Source organism: Meleagris gallopavo, chromosome 1 (genome assembly GCF_905368555.1).
Source record: "Meleagris gallopavo chromosome 1, MGAL_WU_HG_1.1, whole genome shotgun sequence".
Lineage (NCBI taxonomy): Eukaryota > Metazoa > Chordata > Aves > Galliformes > Phasianidae > Meleagris > Meleagris gallopavo.
In genome coordinates this window covers 171,020,922-171,036,904 of record NC_139404.1, presented here as the reverse complement: position 1 = coordinate 171,036,904, position 15,983 = coordinate 171,020,922, and the positions used below count along the sequence as shown (strand labels likewise).

At 33.9% G+C, this 15,983-nt stretch overlaps 1 protein-coding gene across 12 annotated transcripts in view; it reads left to right on the top strand.

The window, feature by feature from the left end:
- The window catches only part of NBEA (neurobeachin), a 469,696-nt gene that overhangs the window by 192,836 nt on the left and 260,877 nt on the right, over positions 1-15,983 (top strand). For all 12 annotated transcript variants that reach the window (XM_085216030.1, XM_085216022.1, XM_085216029.1 and 9 more), the window contains 2 exons: positions 525-651; positions 3,432-3,559. In XM_085216030.1, coding sequence (XP_085072156.1) covers positions 525-651; positions 3,432-3,559 — 255 coding nt within the window. The remainder of the gene's footprint in view (positions 1-524; positions 652-3,431; positions 3,560-15,983) is intronic.

The window sequence follows — 15,983 nt, the reverse complement described above, 5'->3', positions numbered from 1 at the left end:
TTATTAGAGTATTATTATTCTTTTGAACACTGGTTTCCACCATTACTTGCTGAAGGAATGTGTGTTTTCTATTTTCTCTGTTATTTTTTAAAATTTATATTCTATTTTCTGCCTATAGTTGCAACTGGGCAGCCAAGAAGTGTGTATATATAGAAAAAAATATAATAGTTAAGCTTCTATTCTCCACTCAAGCTCATCTTAAATATACCTCTATTTTAGAAAGATCTTGCTTTACATGATGATGTAAAAATATTTTCATCTTTGGAATATAATTTGGGAATAATGAAAATGAGGTAAGGATTTATTTTGCCTGACTTTCAGTAGTTATTTAAGTTTATTATAACTATACCAGCAAAATAAGGTATTAATTTGTATTATACTCACATTTAATGTTTTTAATTGTTTTAGAGTAAGTAACATGATTTCTTTACTTAAAAATAGATTAATAAAATGAGCTATATTGAAAGTCTCTAAAAGCTGTATTTTTTGAGACCGAATTAAGACCTGTATTTTTTGGGGGACAGGTGCAGTAGACTCAGGATCTTCTTCTTCCTCTTCGTCATCCAGCTTTGTGAATGGTGCTACCAGCAAAAATCTCCCAGCTGTCCAAACTGTTGCTCCAATGCCAGAGGATTCAGCTGAAAATATGAGGTACACAAGCTCTAACTTTTACTATTTCTCTTCCTGCAACAACCTCATACATACAAAACAGTGTTAAAAAAAAAAAAAACAGAAATATGTAAAAATGTGTTTCAGCTTTTTTCGTATGCTCTACTGTAGTTATTTGTATAATTCAATGTATATTTACAAATTTGTGCAATACTAGGAATGTACAGACCATAATAGTACTATAATAGTACTTCACTGAAAATTCTAACTTCTGTGAACTATGCCAGACACTGAAACTTTGTTAAGAATTATTTTTTAGTTGACCAGCTCTTTGCTATCATTGAAAGCAAAAACCAGAATGCAAGCACAGCTGGGCAATAGGGCACTGGGAAGTGGAGAGAAAACCTCTTCTGAGCAAACAAAAGCTCTATTTAGGTTGAAGAGGGTGAAACCGGACATGCATTCATGTAACTAACTAAAAGGCATGCTAGATCTGAGTTGGTATAGCAAGGGGCACATGCCATGGAATAGCTAATACTTCTTCAAAATTACCCTCTAAAATTCCTATTGCTTGTCTTTCTATACTAGCTTATTCTGCAGTACAATTTTAAAACAATTTGAGGTTAAGTTCGTAAAATTGAAAGAAGGATTTTCTTCTTCCGTTACAAAGTAATGCATCCATCCTTACTGCAGGGTCTGGATGATAATTGTGAGTGTTTGTGCTTCCCTGGATTTCTTCCTTTCTTATCCACATTCATAAGTAGGCACTCAGAAATTAGGCTTAATAACCAAAGAGCTGAATGATGCACTGGTTGATAAAGAGCAAATTGATTCTTCTGTAATTTCCCATTTATAAACTTGCTACATTTAGAAGAGGAAAGTAAACCTGTATAAGATCTAATAGCATTGTACCGTTGAGCATAAAATCCTACCAAGGAAGTAATTTAAATGGTTCAGATAGTAATGTTAGTTTTTACAGTAGTGATTTCAATAATTTCCAGAATTCCCTGTCTGTTGGGTTATACGCTTTGCATTTCAAATTTTTATATGAAGTCTTTTGTTAGAACTTTATCATTTCCCCTGAAATAAATCACTGGTCTTTGGACTCTCTGGATTTTTATTTAGATTCAACAAACTATTTTGAAGAGCTGTTTGGGTTCCCTGCAATTTATACAGTGTATTACATTAGGTTTAATAAAAACTGTTCTTGGTATTCTTGGTAGGCTTTTGTAAACTTGTTTTCATGGCTGAACTAAACAAATTGCATACCTAATTCTCCCTCTAAAAGTAAATCTTCTCCGTTCCTTTTTTTGTGATAACTCCAGCACTAGCCTATAAGAACTCTTCACAGTGTTATTTACTTTTTTTGCTCAATGTTTGAAAAGTGTTTCCTCTAATCTGATACTACTGCTGTGCTCTTTCAGTCTTCCCTGTCCCAATTTATTACTTTTGTGTACTTTTATGATAGATATATATAATTTTTCTGATGTATAGCCTTTTACTTGCAAAATAAAGAATCTTGAATTTGGATATGGTATTAAAATTTTATTTGCATTTAAAAATATCTGCAAGTGGAGTGGAGAAAACCTTGTTAATTTTTTACAGAATATCCTTTAAAACTCTCAATTCAGTCATGAAATCCCCAGAGAGTTTCCAAGTGATTGCAGGGTGCATTATAAGGTATAATAGACATGAGAAGCAGCTGTAGTATCAGATCAGGCTGTCTGTCCTCTTTTGCTGCTGTTTGTGCATGTTTGTGAACCAAAAATTCAGTAGATGGGCCACCTGCTTTCCTGAATCATTTTTGGGTCTCTCTATGCTTTTTTCTTAATTCTATTTGTTATTTTTGAAACCAGAGGACCAGAAATCCAGTCAGTTTTCAACATGTAAGTGCACCAGGGATTTATATCAAGATTTTTTTTTTAATCCATTTAAATATAAAATTCTGATATTTGATATATATTTTTGAAGAGTGCTAAAATTTGATCTCACGCTTTCACAGAATACTATCCCAAATTTCCCATTAATAGATCCATAATATACTAAAACCATCAGCAATCCATTTAATAGCAAGGTTTTTATTATCATACAGGGTGTTGATTAACAAGACATCCGAACCTTCTGTGTCACTGGATTCTAAAATAAAAGTTTTTTCAATTGTACATAAAGTTGTCAGAGTTAAATGAACTCTAAAATCAGAACGGATTTAAAATCCACTAAGTAAATTTGCAGTGAAAAGTTATAGTTTAGAGAAGTCTTGATTAATCTAGCAGGTTTGGTTTTTTTTTAATCTCTAGCAACAAAATCTTAGTATAGATTCATGTTTCAAATGAAAAACTCCAAGATAGTCATCAGTTTTTCAAGTAGATTCAAGAGAAGCTCTATCATAAAACAAAGACTGGTGATATGGAAACCTCCTTTAGAATATTAGAAAATCAGTATCTGAATTTGAAATGGGAGGGCAGCACGTTGAAAGAAAATAAGCTATAGGAACTCAGTAAAGTCAATAAAGTTAAGTTTATAACTTAAACTCAATAAACTCAATAAAGTTAAGTTATTCAAGGAAACCTTCCATTTTGATTATAATGTTATCTTTTTTTTAAAGTGTAGGAATATTCATATGACCCAAATGAAAAGGTCTTATTTATAGTTTGCTGATGGTAGATACTACTGCAAATTTAAAAGTCAGTGTTCATTCTCTTATTTTCTATTAATAAATAAAACTTCTTCCTATTAATGTTCCTTTAAACAGGTGTGGTTTGACATCACTTAATTTCCAGTTTTTAATCTTTTCTCAAATCATGGTCTCTGTTTTTCCACAGTATCACGGCAAAGCTTGAGAGAGCCTTAGAAAAGGTGGCCCCTCTCCTGCGAGAAATTTTTGTTGATTTTGCCCCTTTTCTATCCCGAACATTATTGGGCAGTCACGGACAAGAGCTGTTGATTGAAGGTACTGTTTCTGTTATTACAAGATTATATTTTTTTTAGCTATTAGAAGATTGATATGAAAAATGTTACTTTCCAATGATTTTTCATAAGTAAAAGAATTGGTTGTTAATGTCTTGTGGTTTAACTTACTCTTATTTAACTTTTTTTTTTTTTTTTTAAAGTAATTTAAAATCTCAGCTTCTGTTTCCACCTTTTTCTGTCATCTTGGAATGCAAGAACCTCTCCATAATATGCTTTTCTTTTTCCTTCTCAGAATAGTTTTGCATTTTTCATCCTGATTTTGAGAAACTGGTGATATCATAAAAAAGTGTATTGAATTTGCGTGGAAGAAAATAAATTGAAGAATGTGGTCTAACATTTTTGATATATGCATCTGGGTTTGATAGGGACGCTGTTTGCTCTGGTTGGTCAGTTGGTAAAGAGTTATCCCAAGGGAAATTAGTAGCAATGATAGATTGGATTGATTGATTAAGAAAAGTTTTTTTTAATGTATAGTAATGTTAATGTTACTGCTAAGTAGTTATAAAATTTGGGAAAATAAATTCTCATAAGTAAGGCAGTAAGTAATGCAGAAATTATGCTAAGTGTGAATAGGGTAAGCTTATGCAGGAAGTAATGAATCAGTGCTAATGCATACAAAATAGTGAATTGACATGAGCATGCACTATTCTTACATCATACATTCAGAAGCACATATTCAGCCAACTAATCTTTTTTTTTCCTTTCATAATTATCCTTACAGACAGCATTGTTGTTTTTCTGAGAGGAAAAAGTCATTATGACTTCAAGTTGAGCCAGGGGAAGCTTTGGTTGGATATCAGGAAAAAACTTTTTTACAGAAAGGGTTGTTAAGTACTGGAATAGGCTCCCCATGGAGGTGGTTGACTTTAAACACATCCAGGGATGTGTTTAAAAACCGTTTGGATGTGGTGCTCAGGGACATGATTTAGCAGAGGGTTGTTAGAGTTAGGGTAGGATGGTTAGGCTGTGGTTGGACTTGATGATTTCTGAGGTCTTTTCCAACCTGAGCAATTTTATGATTCTATGTTTCTATGATCAGTGCAAAGCTTATAATGTGTGAAGATCTATGAAAAAAAACAAACAAACAACACAGTTTGTGTTCAAGTGTCAAAACTCCTTCTACTATATATGCATTTTCTCTAAATACTTTAGACTGTAGTCTTTCTAGGGTCTTTGTTTTTCCCCACATTGGCTCTCTTTTGTTCATAATACTAGAAATATTTAATTTTATGATTAAAATCTTTTAAATATCCTTTTCCTTTTTTTTGTCTAGATTTTTAATACAAGGAATGGAAACTTCAGATGTTTTGTATTGTTTATTTCATAGCTATGAGTAAGTTGCTGCTCTCATTTTAATGAGCTACTCGTTGAGAACATTGAGATGACTGTAAAAATGTTTCAAGGATTTCATCAAGTCTTTCATTTCAATAAAATTAACTGCAAAATTCATAGCGGTTTTACCCTCTTCTTTTTGACAACTATTTTAATTACACTTTAGTTTTTATACAATATAGATATAATTGTCTTCATTTCACCTCAAATCTTTAATAGATTAACAAGTTCTTGAAAATTAAACAGGGCTCCAACAGTTCTCTGCATATGACATGAAGAAAAGCTAGATGCTGCAGGAACACCTTGACTACATGGCAGTATGAGTTTTGTTAGCTGTAGCATTCATCCCATACTCCAATTGCCTGCCTTTCAAAATCCTGTCTTCTGTGTCAGGCATCCAATTCATTCTTGTGAGTCCTTGGTTATGATCCTAACATGGAGTTAATTCCTGAAAAACAGTACTTTCACCCCAAGATATTGAAGTAGCAATGTGTAAGGAACAAATCCATACGCAGATTAAATTTGTACACCACATGCTTAAGGACTTGAAGCTCTGTTTTCTCCTTCTGAAGTAGTTGGACTTCTTTTCTTCTTAACAGAGAACTCACAGAGCAGATTTCACAGTCATTATGTATTTCTCATCTTTGCTGTCTTCACTGCACCCTTGATCTCAACTAAACCAATCTTGCTTAGTTAAATTCCACTTGAAAAAAAAATGCTAAATTCTCTCCTAGTCTATTACCTAATTTACTTTGATAAATTTCCTGTCATTGTTTACTGGAAACAAGACCACCAACTGGTGGTCTTACCCCTCAAATGTGCTCTTTATATAATGACTGCAAAACAGAGATTATTCGTGGAGTGATTCAAGATACGTGAGTACACAGAATTCCTGTGGGGCATGGATAATTTAAACTTGATTTTTTTTCACTGACAGTAGTATTTAGTTTGACAGTTGTATATGAAATAGTTTAATTTGTGCTTTGTGTACAAAGGTTGTATTTACAACAATAAGAAGGAACTAATAAAGTCTGAAGGTGCTCTTTTTTTTTTTCAAATTGACCACCACAAACAAATCTGTTGCATTATACAAGGCTTGTCTCTTTCATTATTAAAGCCTAAAATATCTTCCCTATTCTTGCTGTCTTTCAACACCTGCATATGGTATAAAAAATTTTATCAGTCAAATTTTGCTTAAATCTGAAAACTTTCAGACAACCTTGATGGCAAAATGAAGATGTGCGATTTTGAACAGAAAAGAATTTGTAATACTTCTAAAGCAGGTTAATTATGAAAATTTTCCAGAATATCTGATGCTGTCAGGTAGATGTTGTTAATGTATCTTCTTGGAGAAATGTATACAGGACAGTTATTATTTCACTTAGTCTGTCAGACAGCTAGTCTGTCCCAAACTTCCAGCAAAATATCTTAAATTCAAACCATGCCACCTCATTTTCCTGTAACTTGTATCAACATTCTGTCCCATGGAAGACTTTCACAGAGGTTTTCTTGAAGGAAATGATATTCAGTACCTCAGCAATGACTTCTTAACTTTTGAGTGGAGTTGAAGTGATACGGTTGCAATGACCTGGTCAGTTCTAGTCCAAATACCAAGACCACTCTTATTCAAAATCATTAACAATTAACGTTTGTTTGTGTGAATTGGTAGCAGAGGAATCCTATCACATTCAAAAACCTTATCCGGTACTGCATAACATATCTTTTTTGTAAAATTCTTCATCCATTTACTTACTCAAATAGTTGGTGGTGGTTTATTTTTTTTTTTGTCCCCAAACAAGTTATTTTTTCAAAGTATCTCACACTTCACAGTTTTTCAAATATTTCGTCAATTTTCCAGAGCATTTTATACATGGAAAGTGTCCTCCATGATAGTTTAAAAGTGACTGATTTGCAGTTGACTGCAAATAACTTCAAACAAAGTATACCAAAAACAGTCCACTATTACTGTGGTTCATCAACAGAACAGGTTCTTTAATGCCTCAGAGAACAGAAGTTGCAAAGGTTAAAATTGTCCATATAGAATCTAATTGGAAACAAACATGCAGTGTGTGTAGGTCACATATTTAAGCTTAGCTGTACTCATGGTGGAGTTCCATTTGACACTTGCACAGGTATGTTTTCACTAACTCTAGTTTCCATATGGTCTGCAAATACCTTCCATGCAAAGTGCATTACAACATTCTAGCCTTTAGGTGAAAATGTTACAGGCAAGTGTAATGTGATCTGTATCTGAAAGAAAAGCTATATCCTCTTTTTGTTAAGTGCAGATGAATAAAAATATTTTCAGTACAGCTGTACTGAGTGTCTTAAGCTGCAATAAATCCAATTGAAACACAGTCACATTTGATCCTTTCCCTTCCCTTTGCTGATACCAACTAAACTTTACCAATGCTTTTCATATTCCTCTATGATTACTTAGGTAGACTGTCAGCCAGATATGCCTTCTCCAAAAGAGCTCTTACAAATTCTTTGGCATACACTTAATATGTTTCTGATACATACACAATTCAAGTTCAGATGAACCAGAAAACATTTTGTTGCTGATAGGAGTAGAAAATTTTTCTCCTCATTAACTCACCACATGGCCCTGTGAAAATATTCAGTAGAAGTGGTGAAGGACTTGCTTTCTATGGTATTTGACAGGCAATTTCTTGAAACAATAAAAAAATTGACCAAAACATACCTTTGGAAACTATAGATAGAACTTGAGTGCTAAATGGCACTATTTTAAAAGCTCCCGAAGACATCAAGTGCAACATGACTGTGACATCTACCAATGCAGGCACAATTTGTTTCTAGTTACCTCAATCAGTACAAGTTTTGTATTAGGAAAAACATAATAATAATTTTCCTCAGAAGGAAGACACTTACAGTTTCATCGGGAAAAAAGAAAAGAAAAGAAAAGAAAAGAAAAGAAAAGAGAAGAGAAGAGAAGAGAAGAGAAGAGAAGAGAAGAGAAGAGAAGAGAAGAGAAGAGAAGAGAAGAGAAGAGAAGAGAAGAGAAGAGAAGAGAAGAGAAGAGAAAGAGAAGAAGAAAGAAGAAAAGAAAGGAAGAAAGAAGAAGAAAAGAAAAGGAAAAAAAAGAAAAGAAAAGAAAGGAAAAAAAAAGAAAAAGAAAGAAAAAGAAAGAAAAGAAAAGAAAAGAAAAGAAAAGAAAAGAAAAGAAAAGAAAAGAAAAGAAAAGAAAAGAAAAGAAGAAAAGAAAAGAAAAGAAAAGAAAGTACTATTTGGTACTTAAAATGGCCCTTGGCTTTCTCTTAGAAACTTTTCAGCACCTTTGTAATATTGCTGTAATCAGAAGCACAGGTGCTGTAATGCAGTGAGTGCATGCATTTGCAGAACGTTCCTTTCCTGTTCATTCTGCACTCTCACTCTGCCACAAAGAAAATATTTTTGTTTGTAACTCCATGTTTTCTTTCAACTAATAAGACTTTTAATAATTCTTCCCATTCTAAGGCACAGCAACTAACAAACGTTCTGAACTAAATAAATGAATAAATACTAACTAGTGAGACAGTAAATATAAACATAGTGTTATGACTTTAAAATTTACTTTAATTAAAATTTAACTGCACGTAAGCAAAAACTGAAGCTATTCATAGAGCTGAAACTCCTTTGAGCTACTTTTTTTTTATCCTACTTTGATACCTTTATTAATAGTCTCGATTACGGTATTGAATTGTTTCTGGCAAGAAGAACTGAGTAGGTAAAGCTATAAAAATGAGAAGAAAAGGCATTTTGCTGAAGAGAGATGTTGAATCATTTTTTTGAATAATTGCAACTCAAGAAAAAAACAAATTTCAGCATAGCCAAATGCTGAGTCCAATATCTAGGAAGAAAGAACACAGACATAGAAGATAGGAGATGAGGGAAGAAGCCACCAAAAGAATGTAGGGATTGTTAAAACAGTTAGTGTACTCTGAGCACTTTTAACTCAGTGCTCAGGCAACAAAGACACCTCCAATCCTTGGATGCTTAGAAAGAGTAGATACATTCTGTGCACAACTTCAGCCACCCTACTACCATCTGGTTCAGTGGTCAGTACTTCAGGATTGATACACACGTACAGCAGTGGGGAAACTAAAGAGCAAGGCACAAGAGTGATGGATAGTAGATAGATAGACGCTATATACTGCAACACAAGCAACTGATTTTAACCAAGGTACTCAAGAGAAGAGAGAATCTGATGCTATATCTGGAAAAAGAAGTTAGATAATGCAAGGTATCTTAGTCTTCCTACTAACTGAATACATAATGAGGGTAAACAACATTGGAAAACTTTACTAGGACTTCCTACCAAGTATCGAGAACAATATTACTTGTAGTCTTTGTAAGAGGTTTACATTTTCTTTCTAAAGATGAATCTTCAATCCAGCTTCTTGGGCAAAAAAATATAATGTACTTGCCAAACGGTTTTGGTGCTTCAGTATCACTTAAAAATCCCCATTTCGTTTAGGCAATACCCTGCACTTTATGGTATTAAGTTTGCATTATCATTTACTCTAGTGTTGCAATCTCTGCATTTATTCATATGGTCATAGGAGATATACCACAGTGTCATCTAGATATCTGCAGAGATCTGTAAGAAAAGGTGTTTTTCTGCTTGTTCTGCTGTTGGCCAGATGCTGTTGGGAATATATCATGTCTTTGAGGCATTGAAGTGACTGTTCAGATCACTATGAAATAAGTCTCTTTCCAGATTTTATAGGCATATATGCATACATACATATATAAAAGATTTTTTTTTTTAAGTGAAATTCTTTAATCATGATCTGAAGCTCATTTTAGTGTGGTCTGTGAGACATTTTCTCTTTTCTTGGCATAAAGAATCTTGTCTATACATACAAGCATGTAAGGCTCATGCCAGCTAAAGTTTGGTCCTCGCATTTCAGTGTATGAATGCATGGCCATATGTATACGTTAAAATGGTTCCTTAAAATTCCTTTAAAGTGGTGAATATGAGTCTTATATGGGTGCTCTGGGTGGCAAGGATCAGCCTTTTACTCAGCCCATTTATCAGAGGATGATTAAAAGATATCTACCATTTTCATAAAAATTAGTGTCTGGTTAAAGAAATGATTCTCAGTACTGTCTTAGCTGAGGCTGAAGTTACATGAATTTTTCTTCAACTTGCATCTGCTATGTTCTAGCATTTGGGGGATACTATCATTTTGTAGTGAGTAAATGGAAGGAAGCTCATCTGGTCCATCTGCAAATTTTATAAAATACTATGTTGTTATGAGGCTACGGATAGCAGAGGGAAGGATCAATAAAACCAGTGATAGTGCAGCACAATCTTTGAATGCTGAGCTGCAGGCTATGATCTCAACCCTATTGGACATCAGAGGATTCCTGTTTGAAGTCAAGGTGAAAGTTAAAAAATGTTCAGGTGGGAAAGATGTTTTGCACTGGTCAGGCTAGTGTCATTTGCAGTGTGTCAGTCAGGGTCAGGAATGTCATAGATTCCTTGGTTCCTATGGAGGCATGAACTCTGAGCTAGTTTCCAAGGAGTTCATAATGCATTCCTCCTCTGCCCCTTCTAGCTTTTGCTCCTTTCTCTGCATGTTTTCTCGTTGTCTCAGTGTACATTCTGATAAGAAATCATGCTGCAGGCTTAGCACAGCTCAGCCTGTCAATTGCCTGGCCCAGTCCTCTGGAAGACAACTTTCCTCAATTTGTGAAAGTAAGGTTTCTGCTCATGGATTGCTTTTTATCTTCCACTGAAAAAACTTGCAAAAAGATTGCATTGAAATTATGCTACTATCTGAAAACTTTTAATAAGCCTTGTTTAGATAACGATTGGAATGATGACATCAGAAAGTTTAAAAGCATGAATTATTACTAACTGTACGTTAAATGACTTCATAGTGTTAAAAGATTTGATTGTTGTTTAAGAATGAGGATGCTTTTATGTATTTCATTTTCATGCTAACTTTTAAACAAGACAAGAAAACCCTTGAAATCCTTGAACTGATATAGTTAAAACTATCAATGCTGACTGAAATCCAATCTACACATTTTGTAAGCCCTTCATAAGCAGAAAAATAATAAGGAATTTGAAACCTCTACTTATTGGCTGTTCAGATTTGATGTGCTGGTTGCAATCAATTTTCTGTCTGTGATTAGTTCTTATCATCTTACTGGAAGGCTCCGAGTTGTTTTGTTTTTTCTCTCTGACTGCCTTGGGACTGAAGGTGTTTTCTACTGAAGAACACTGCCAATTCCAGTAATGATGGAGGCAGGAAATAACACTTGGTTTCCAGAAGACTGGATGGTAGGAGCAATAAAATGATGAAAAGCTAATTGGATATTCGGATCTACCCCTTTCTTTATATGCAGTCCAGCAGAGACAAATTTCAAAGTTTTGCATCTTTCACACTTTTTCAGAATATGTTACTAGTGAAAAGACAGATCCCAAATTTTGCTTTCAGAGGAACTGAAGAAAAAGTGCCACAACACAGTCTCAGTTATTTATCCACAGTGAAATCTTCAAACTATAAATGCCTCCACACCAGTTACAGAACATTTTTCTTTCACATAATGAAGCCTTTTTGATGCCTTTAAAAAGATTTCATTATAAATACCAGAAAGTAAAGAGGACAACAGTCATCTGATTTTGTAGATTTAACTCTTGCATTTCTGAAGTTCCTGTGCACAGAAGTATGTTCTGAGCAGATGTTTAACATGGCAGGAAACATCACAGATCAGAGATCCGGATAGCAACTAGAAGATGCATAGCATCTGGCACCTTCTTGAACATAAACCTGCCAATAATTAATTACACATATGAGCCACTCTATCCTTGTCAAATGAATTGGACACTTGCTAAGATATATTAGACTGTGTAACAGGGGTTAACTGCTTATGCCCTCCCTTTTGTCTTTGGCTTGTGTGGTCCCACCATAAGTGCAGAAATAGTTGTTGGCACTCTGTTTATATGTCTCTGGTTATTTTACCATTGTTACATTAATTAATAATCAAGGCATCTTTAAAATCCAAAGTGTGTGTGTAGTCCCATTAGGTTTGGTTCTATTGCTGGAGCAAATGACTGAAAATGTAAGATTAATTGTAAAGTTTAGAATAAACAAAAAGAAAAAAAAATGCTGGTAACTAGGTAAAGTAAGATTTACTGAAATGAACCTCTGAAAGCTGTCCTTGAAAAAAGCAGAAGCCACTAAATGATTGAAATTATTAAATTTCTGTTGAAAGTGCTACTGTAGAAATTACATGATTAGAATACACAGTACCAATTTTTGCTCTTTGAAAGCACATAAAGAAGTGCACAGAATATTGGAGCCTGTATAGAGGAAGACAGGGGCTTGATTATGGTCCTCAAATCCCACTTACCTTCAGCAGTGTTGGGCTTGTAGCATGTTGGCTGCAAGCCAGTTGCAAGCCATTAAGACTTTGAAAGGACAGGTCTTTTTGCCTTAAGATTCTAGTAGAATAACCTCCCTGATGACTTGGTATTTCTCTCATGTCTTAAGATAGATGCTTCTCATCCTAACTTCCAGCTTTTCTTATTTTTTTTCGTAAAGCTTGACTCTTACTAGAAAACGAGAAAAAAAATAAGAAAATTATCAAGAAATCTTTCTGATGCTATATCAAGGAAATCTTTTTAAAAATTATTTAAATTATTATTGAGAAAATTAGCATGTTCAGGCACTACTGTAATATTACCTAAAAGTGGACTCATCATATCAGGTATACAGCACTGCTGTTATAGTGGACCAAAGAACCATTGTACAACTTTTTTAAGAACAGCCACCTTTTTTACACATATTATTTTCTCCTCTACTATCCACGTACAAAGAAAAATGAGGTGGTATGCCAAAAAAGTATTTAGTATCTACAGGATGTTCGTGCTGTGACTGAAGCTCCCCACAGGCAGAGGTTCTCCGGTTCTTATTCCACTTAATTCATCATTCAGAACTCAGCAGGGGACTCTGCCTGATTTTGGGCTTGAAACAGGCTGGTATTTGCCCCACCCTTTCTCCTCTACAGGCTCAAAAATGGAATCAATCTACTTTATAATCCTAGCAGTATTTTCCAGAGAACTACCTAACTGGTAAACTATAGGGTGCAAATAACATCTCTGTATCAGGTTTTGCCCTGAAAGATATATTTCTCATGAAGTGTAGTTTAATAATCCTCTTCCCTGGTCTCTACATCCGGTTTCTTTACAAAACTAATCTCATTAAGGCTGGTCATAGTTTCTCCTTCTGTATTCCTTCAATTTCTGTCTACTTATCACCTTATGACCCAGACTGAAACCTTTTAACCGGTAACCAAGTTTAAGAAAACTCCCTTACTTGCACTGATGATGTAAAGGTACTTCAGTAGTTCCTCCCATTGGATGTGGATGTACTTGGTTCTCTGCCTCCAAGGAAGTAGCAAAAAATATTCTGCCAAAACTCTTGAAAGACTGAACTAGAGAAAGGTTTTAAAATTAGGTATATTTTCAAGATTCATTTTTGATAGGAAAAGGTGTTACAATAGCATAAACATTAATTAACCTTCAAGCTTTATTCATCTAGATGTCTTCAAACTCCTTACAGAATCAGAATTATTTTTGCAAGGACTAAGAGAGCTAAAAGGGAAATGTCTCTACTGTGTTCAACCTAGTTTTATGCCAACATTTTCTTCCCCAGGGAAAAAAAAAAGAAAAGAAAAGAAAAGAAAAAAAGCTAAATATCTATGTCTTGTTGTCTTATATCATGTCTTATTTTTGTCTATTGGTATGGTGAATTTTAGGATCAAATCCTGTATGAATAGTATGTTTGTCTGAGGAGATTTTCTTGCAATTGGAAACCCTCATGCTGAAAGAACTTGTCAGGCAATACAGACACTTGTGATGTGTCAAATTAAGATAGCAAAGTGATGTCAAAGCAGGTCTAGGGAGAGCCTATAACAATGTTACTGTCAAGTAAATAAAGGAAACTGAAACACAAGAAATGTAAGTTATTTCAAGACATCTGTAGCTGTGTATAGTTCTGTGTTTTGAGAGATGCTTTTTAAATGATCACCATTTGTCAGAAAGGCTTCAGGATGGGAGAATAATCAGATGTTTGCCAACTGAGGACAGCAGAGTCCTTCGTGGAAACAGATTTTTTTCCCATTATCAAATTATCAGGTAGTAATTACCATCTAAACAAACAAAAAAAAAAACAAAAAATATATTTCACTCAGCATTTTCCATTCCCTTTTTTCTCATTCCAACCATTGAAATAAAATATCCAGGGCAGTGGCTGTGCAAAAGTGTAGCCACAAATTTAAGAGCAGCGAACAGTAATTTTGAATGGAAGGGGGAATCAGAAAACTTCGAGGATCATATTTGCATTTGTATATTGGTCTCAGGTGTTTCCAAAAAGAATAATAATAATAATAGTAAAAAATAAATAAATTGGAATGTTCTTCACTAAGATTTCATTGCTTTGATCCATTTCCTAAAAGAGGACTCTAGAGGAGGAAACACATTCACTTTCTAATTAAATTATAGTATATGATAAATATCATATTGTAAAACAAATCTGTTGCGCTTGAATTTAACAGGGAATTGGTTTCCTGTAATTAACATTTAAGTTGTATTATTTTATGTTAAGAGAATAATTTTGTGTCATTTTGCTAATTGAAGCAATTTCTCAATTGACATATGATAGTTGATATTAATTTTGATTTTTAAAACTGATCAGTATAGCATTTTGATAGCATTAGATTGATTGCTCCCTACATCAGAACAGATACTTGAAAAGCAATCCATTTAAAGAAATACTATTTTGAAGAGAAGGGCAGAGAAACACAAAGGCATGTATTGATTAAATCTAAATGGACCACTGGCCAAGGAAAGAATTGCCACAGGCTCTTATTGAAAAAATGGATCCATTTTGAAAATCTTCACTGAGATATTAAACTGAATGGTGGTGGCGTCTATTGTATAGATTAAATTCTCATTCGTCAAATGAGGAGATCACTTATTTGTGCAATCCATTGGCCTAATGGAAAATTGACAAAAATTCCACACAAGACTCTTCAGCGTAATGTGGCACCAATCAGTTTTGTCAGTGTCATTACAGATCATAGGATCAGACTACAAAAGTCTGTAATTTTAAAATGTATCTCTTATGTAATAAATCCCCTTTCTGTGGGTGTGCTCTCAAGACTTTCTGCCACTCTATCATTCTGTTGGGATATTTTATAGTCCTCAGTTGGAGTCCTTTTGGTAACTGCAGTCAAGAAGTATAGCTTTTCTTACTTTAAGAATGTAATACCGGAAACTTTTACATAGCGTTATTAGTATTTTAAATTGTATCCAAGTGTATTAAAATCTGTTTTATTTTGCAAATTTAAGTAAAGGGACTGAAAAGATTGATTTGGGTTTGAGCAGATTAAATCTGTTGTTTAGATTGACCTATTAGAGTTCATTGGGGTATGTATCTTTAAGATACAAGTTCTAGAGGTTTCTATTACTAATTCAAAGGTATTTTATTTGATAACTTGGATGATAATTCTTCTATATTTTCGGGCACTAAGTGTAATGAGTGTCATGTATTGTGCTGTGTCTAGCGTGATAATAACAATAATAACAATAACACCACAATCTCACCAAAACGTAGGAAAAACAATGGTCTTGACTGACTACAGAAGTACTGGATCAAATGCACAATTATCATGTTTTCCTATGTCATCGTTTGCTCTGTAAAGGAGATCTACCTACACTAAGAATGGGCTGTAGTGCTAACATAGCCATTCTTCTTGGTCCCTAGAATTGGTTTTATATTCTGCCAGTCAAGTCAAGGCTACTGAAGAGAACTGCTAAATCTGTAAGCCTGATGTTATTTTAGGAGTATATTTTCTTTGGAATAGTATTTCCTTTCATCTAATAAAAGTGGAGCTGTAATTCTTGTGCAACGTGACTATGATTTCCATCTGCAGACTATCATCTGCTATCACTAAATATTTGCAAACTTTTGCTTTTCATAAATTAAGACCATTAGTATAATTCAAACATCTACAAACTATTTTATATATATATATGAGTAGTCATTTATAGT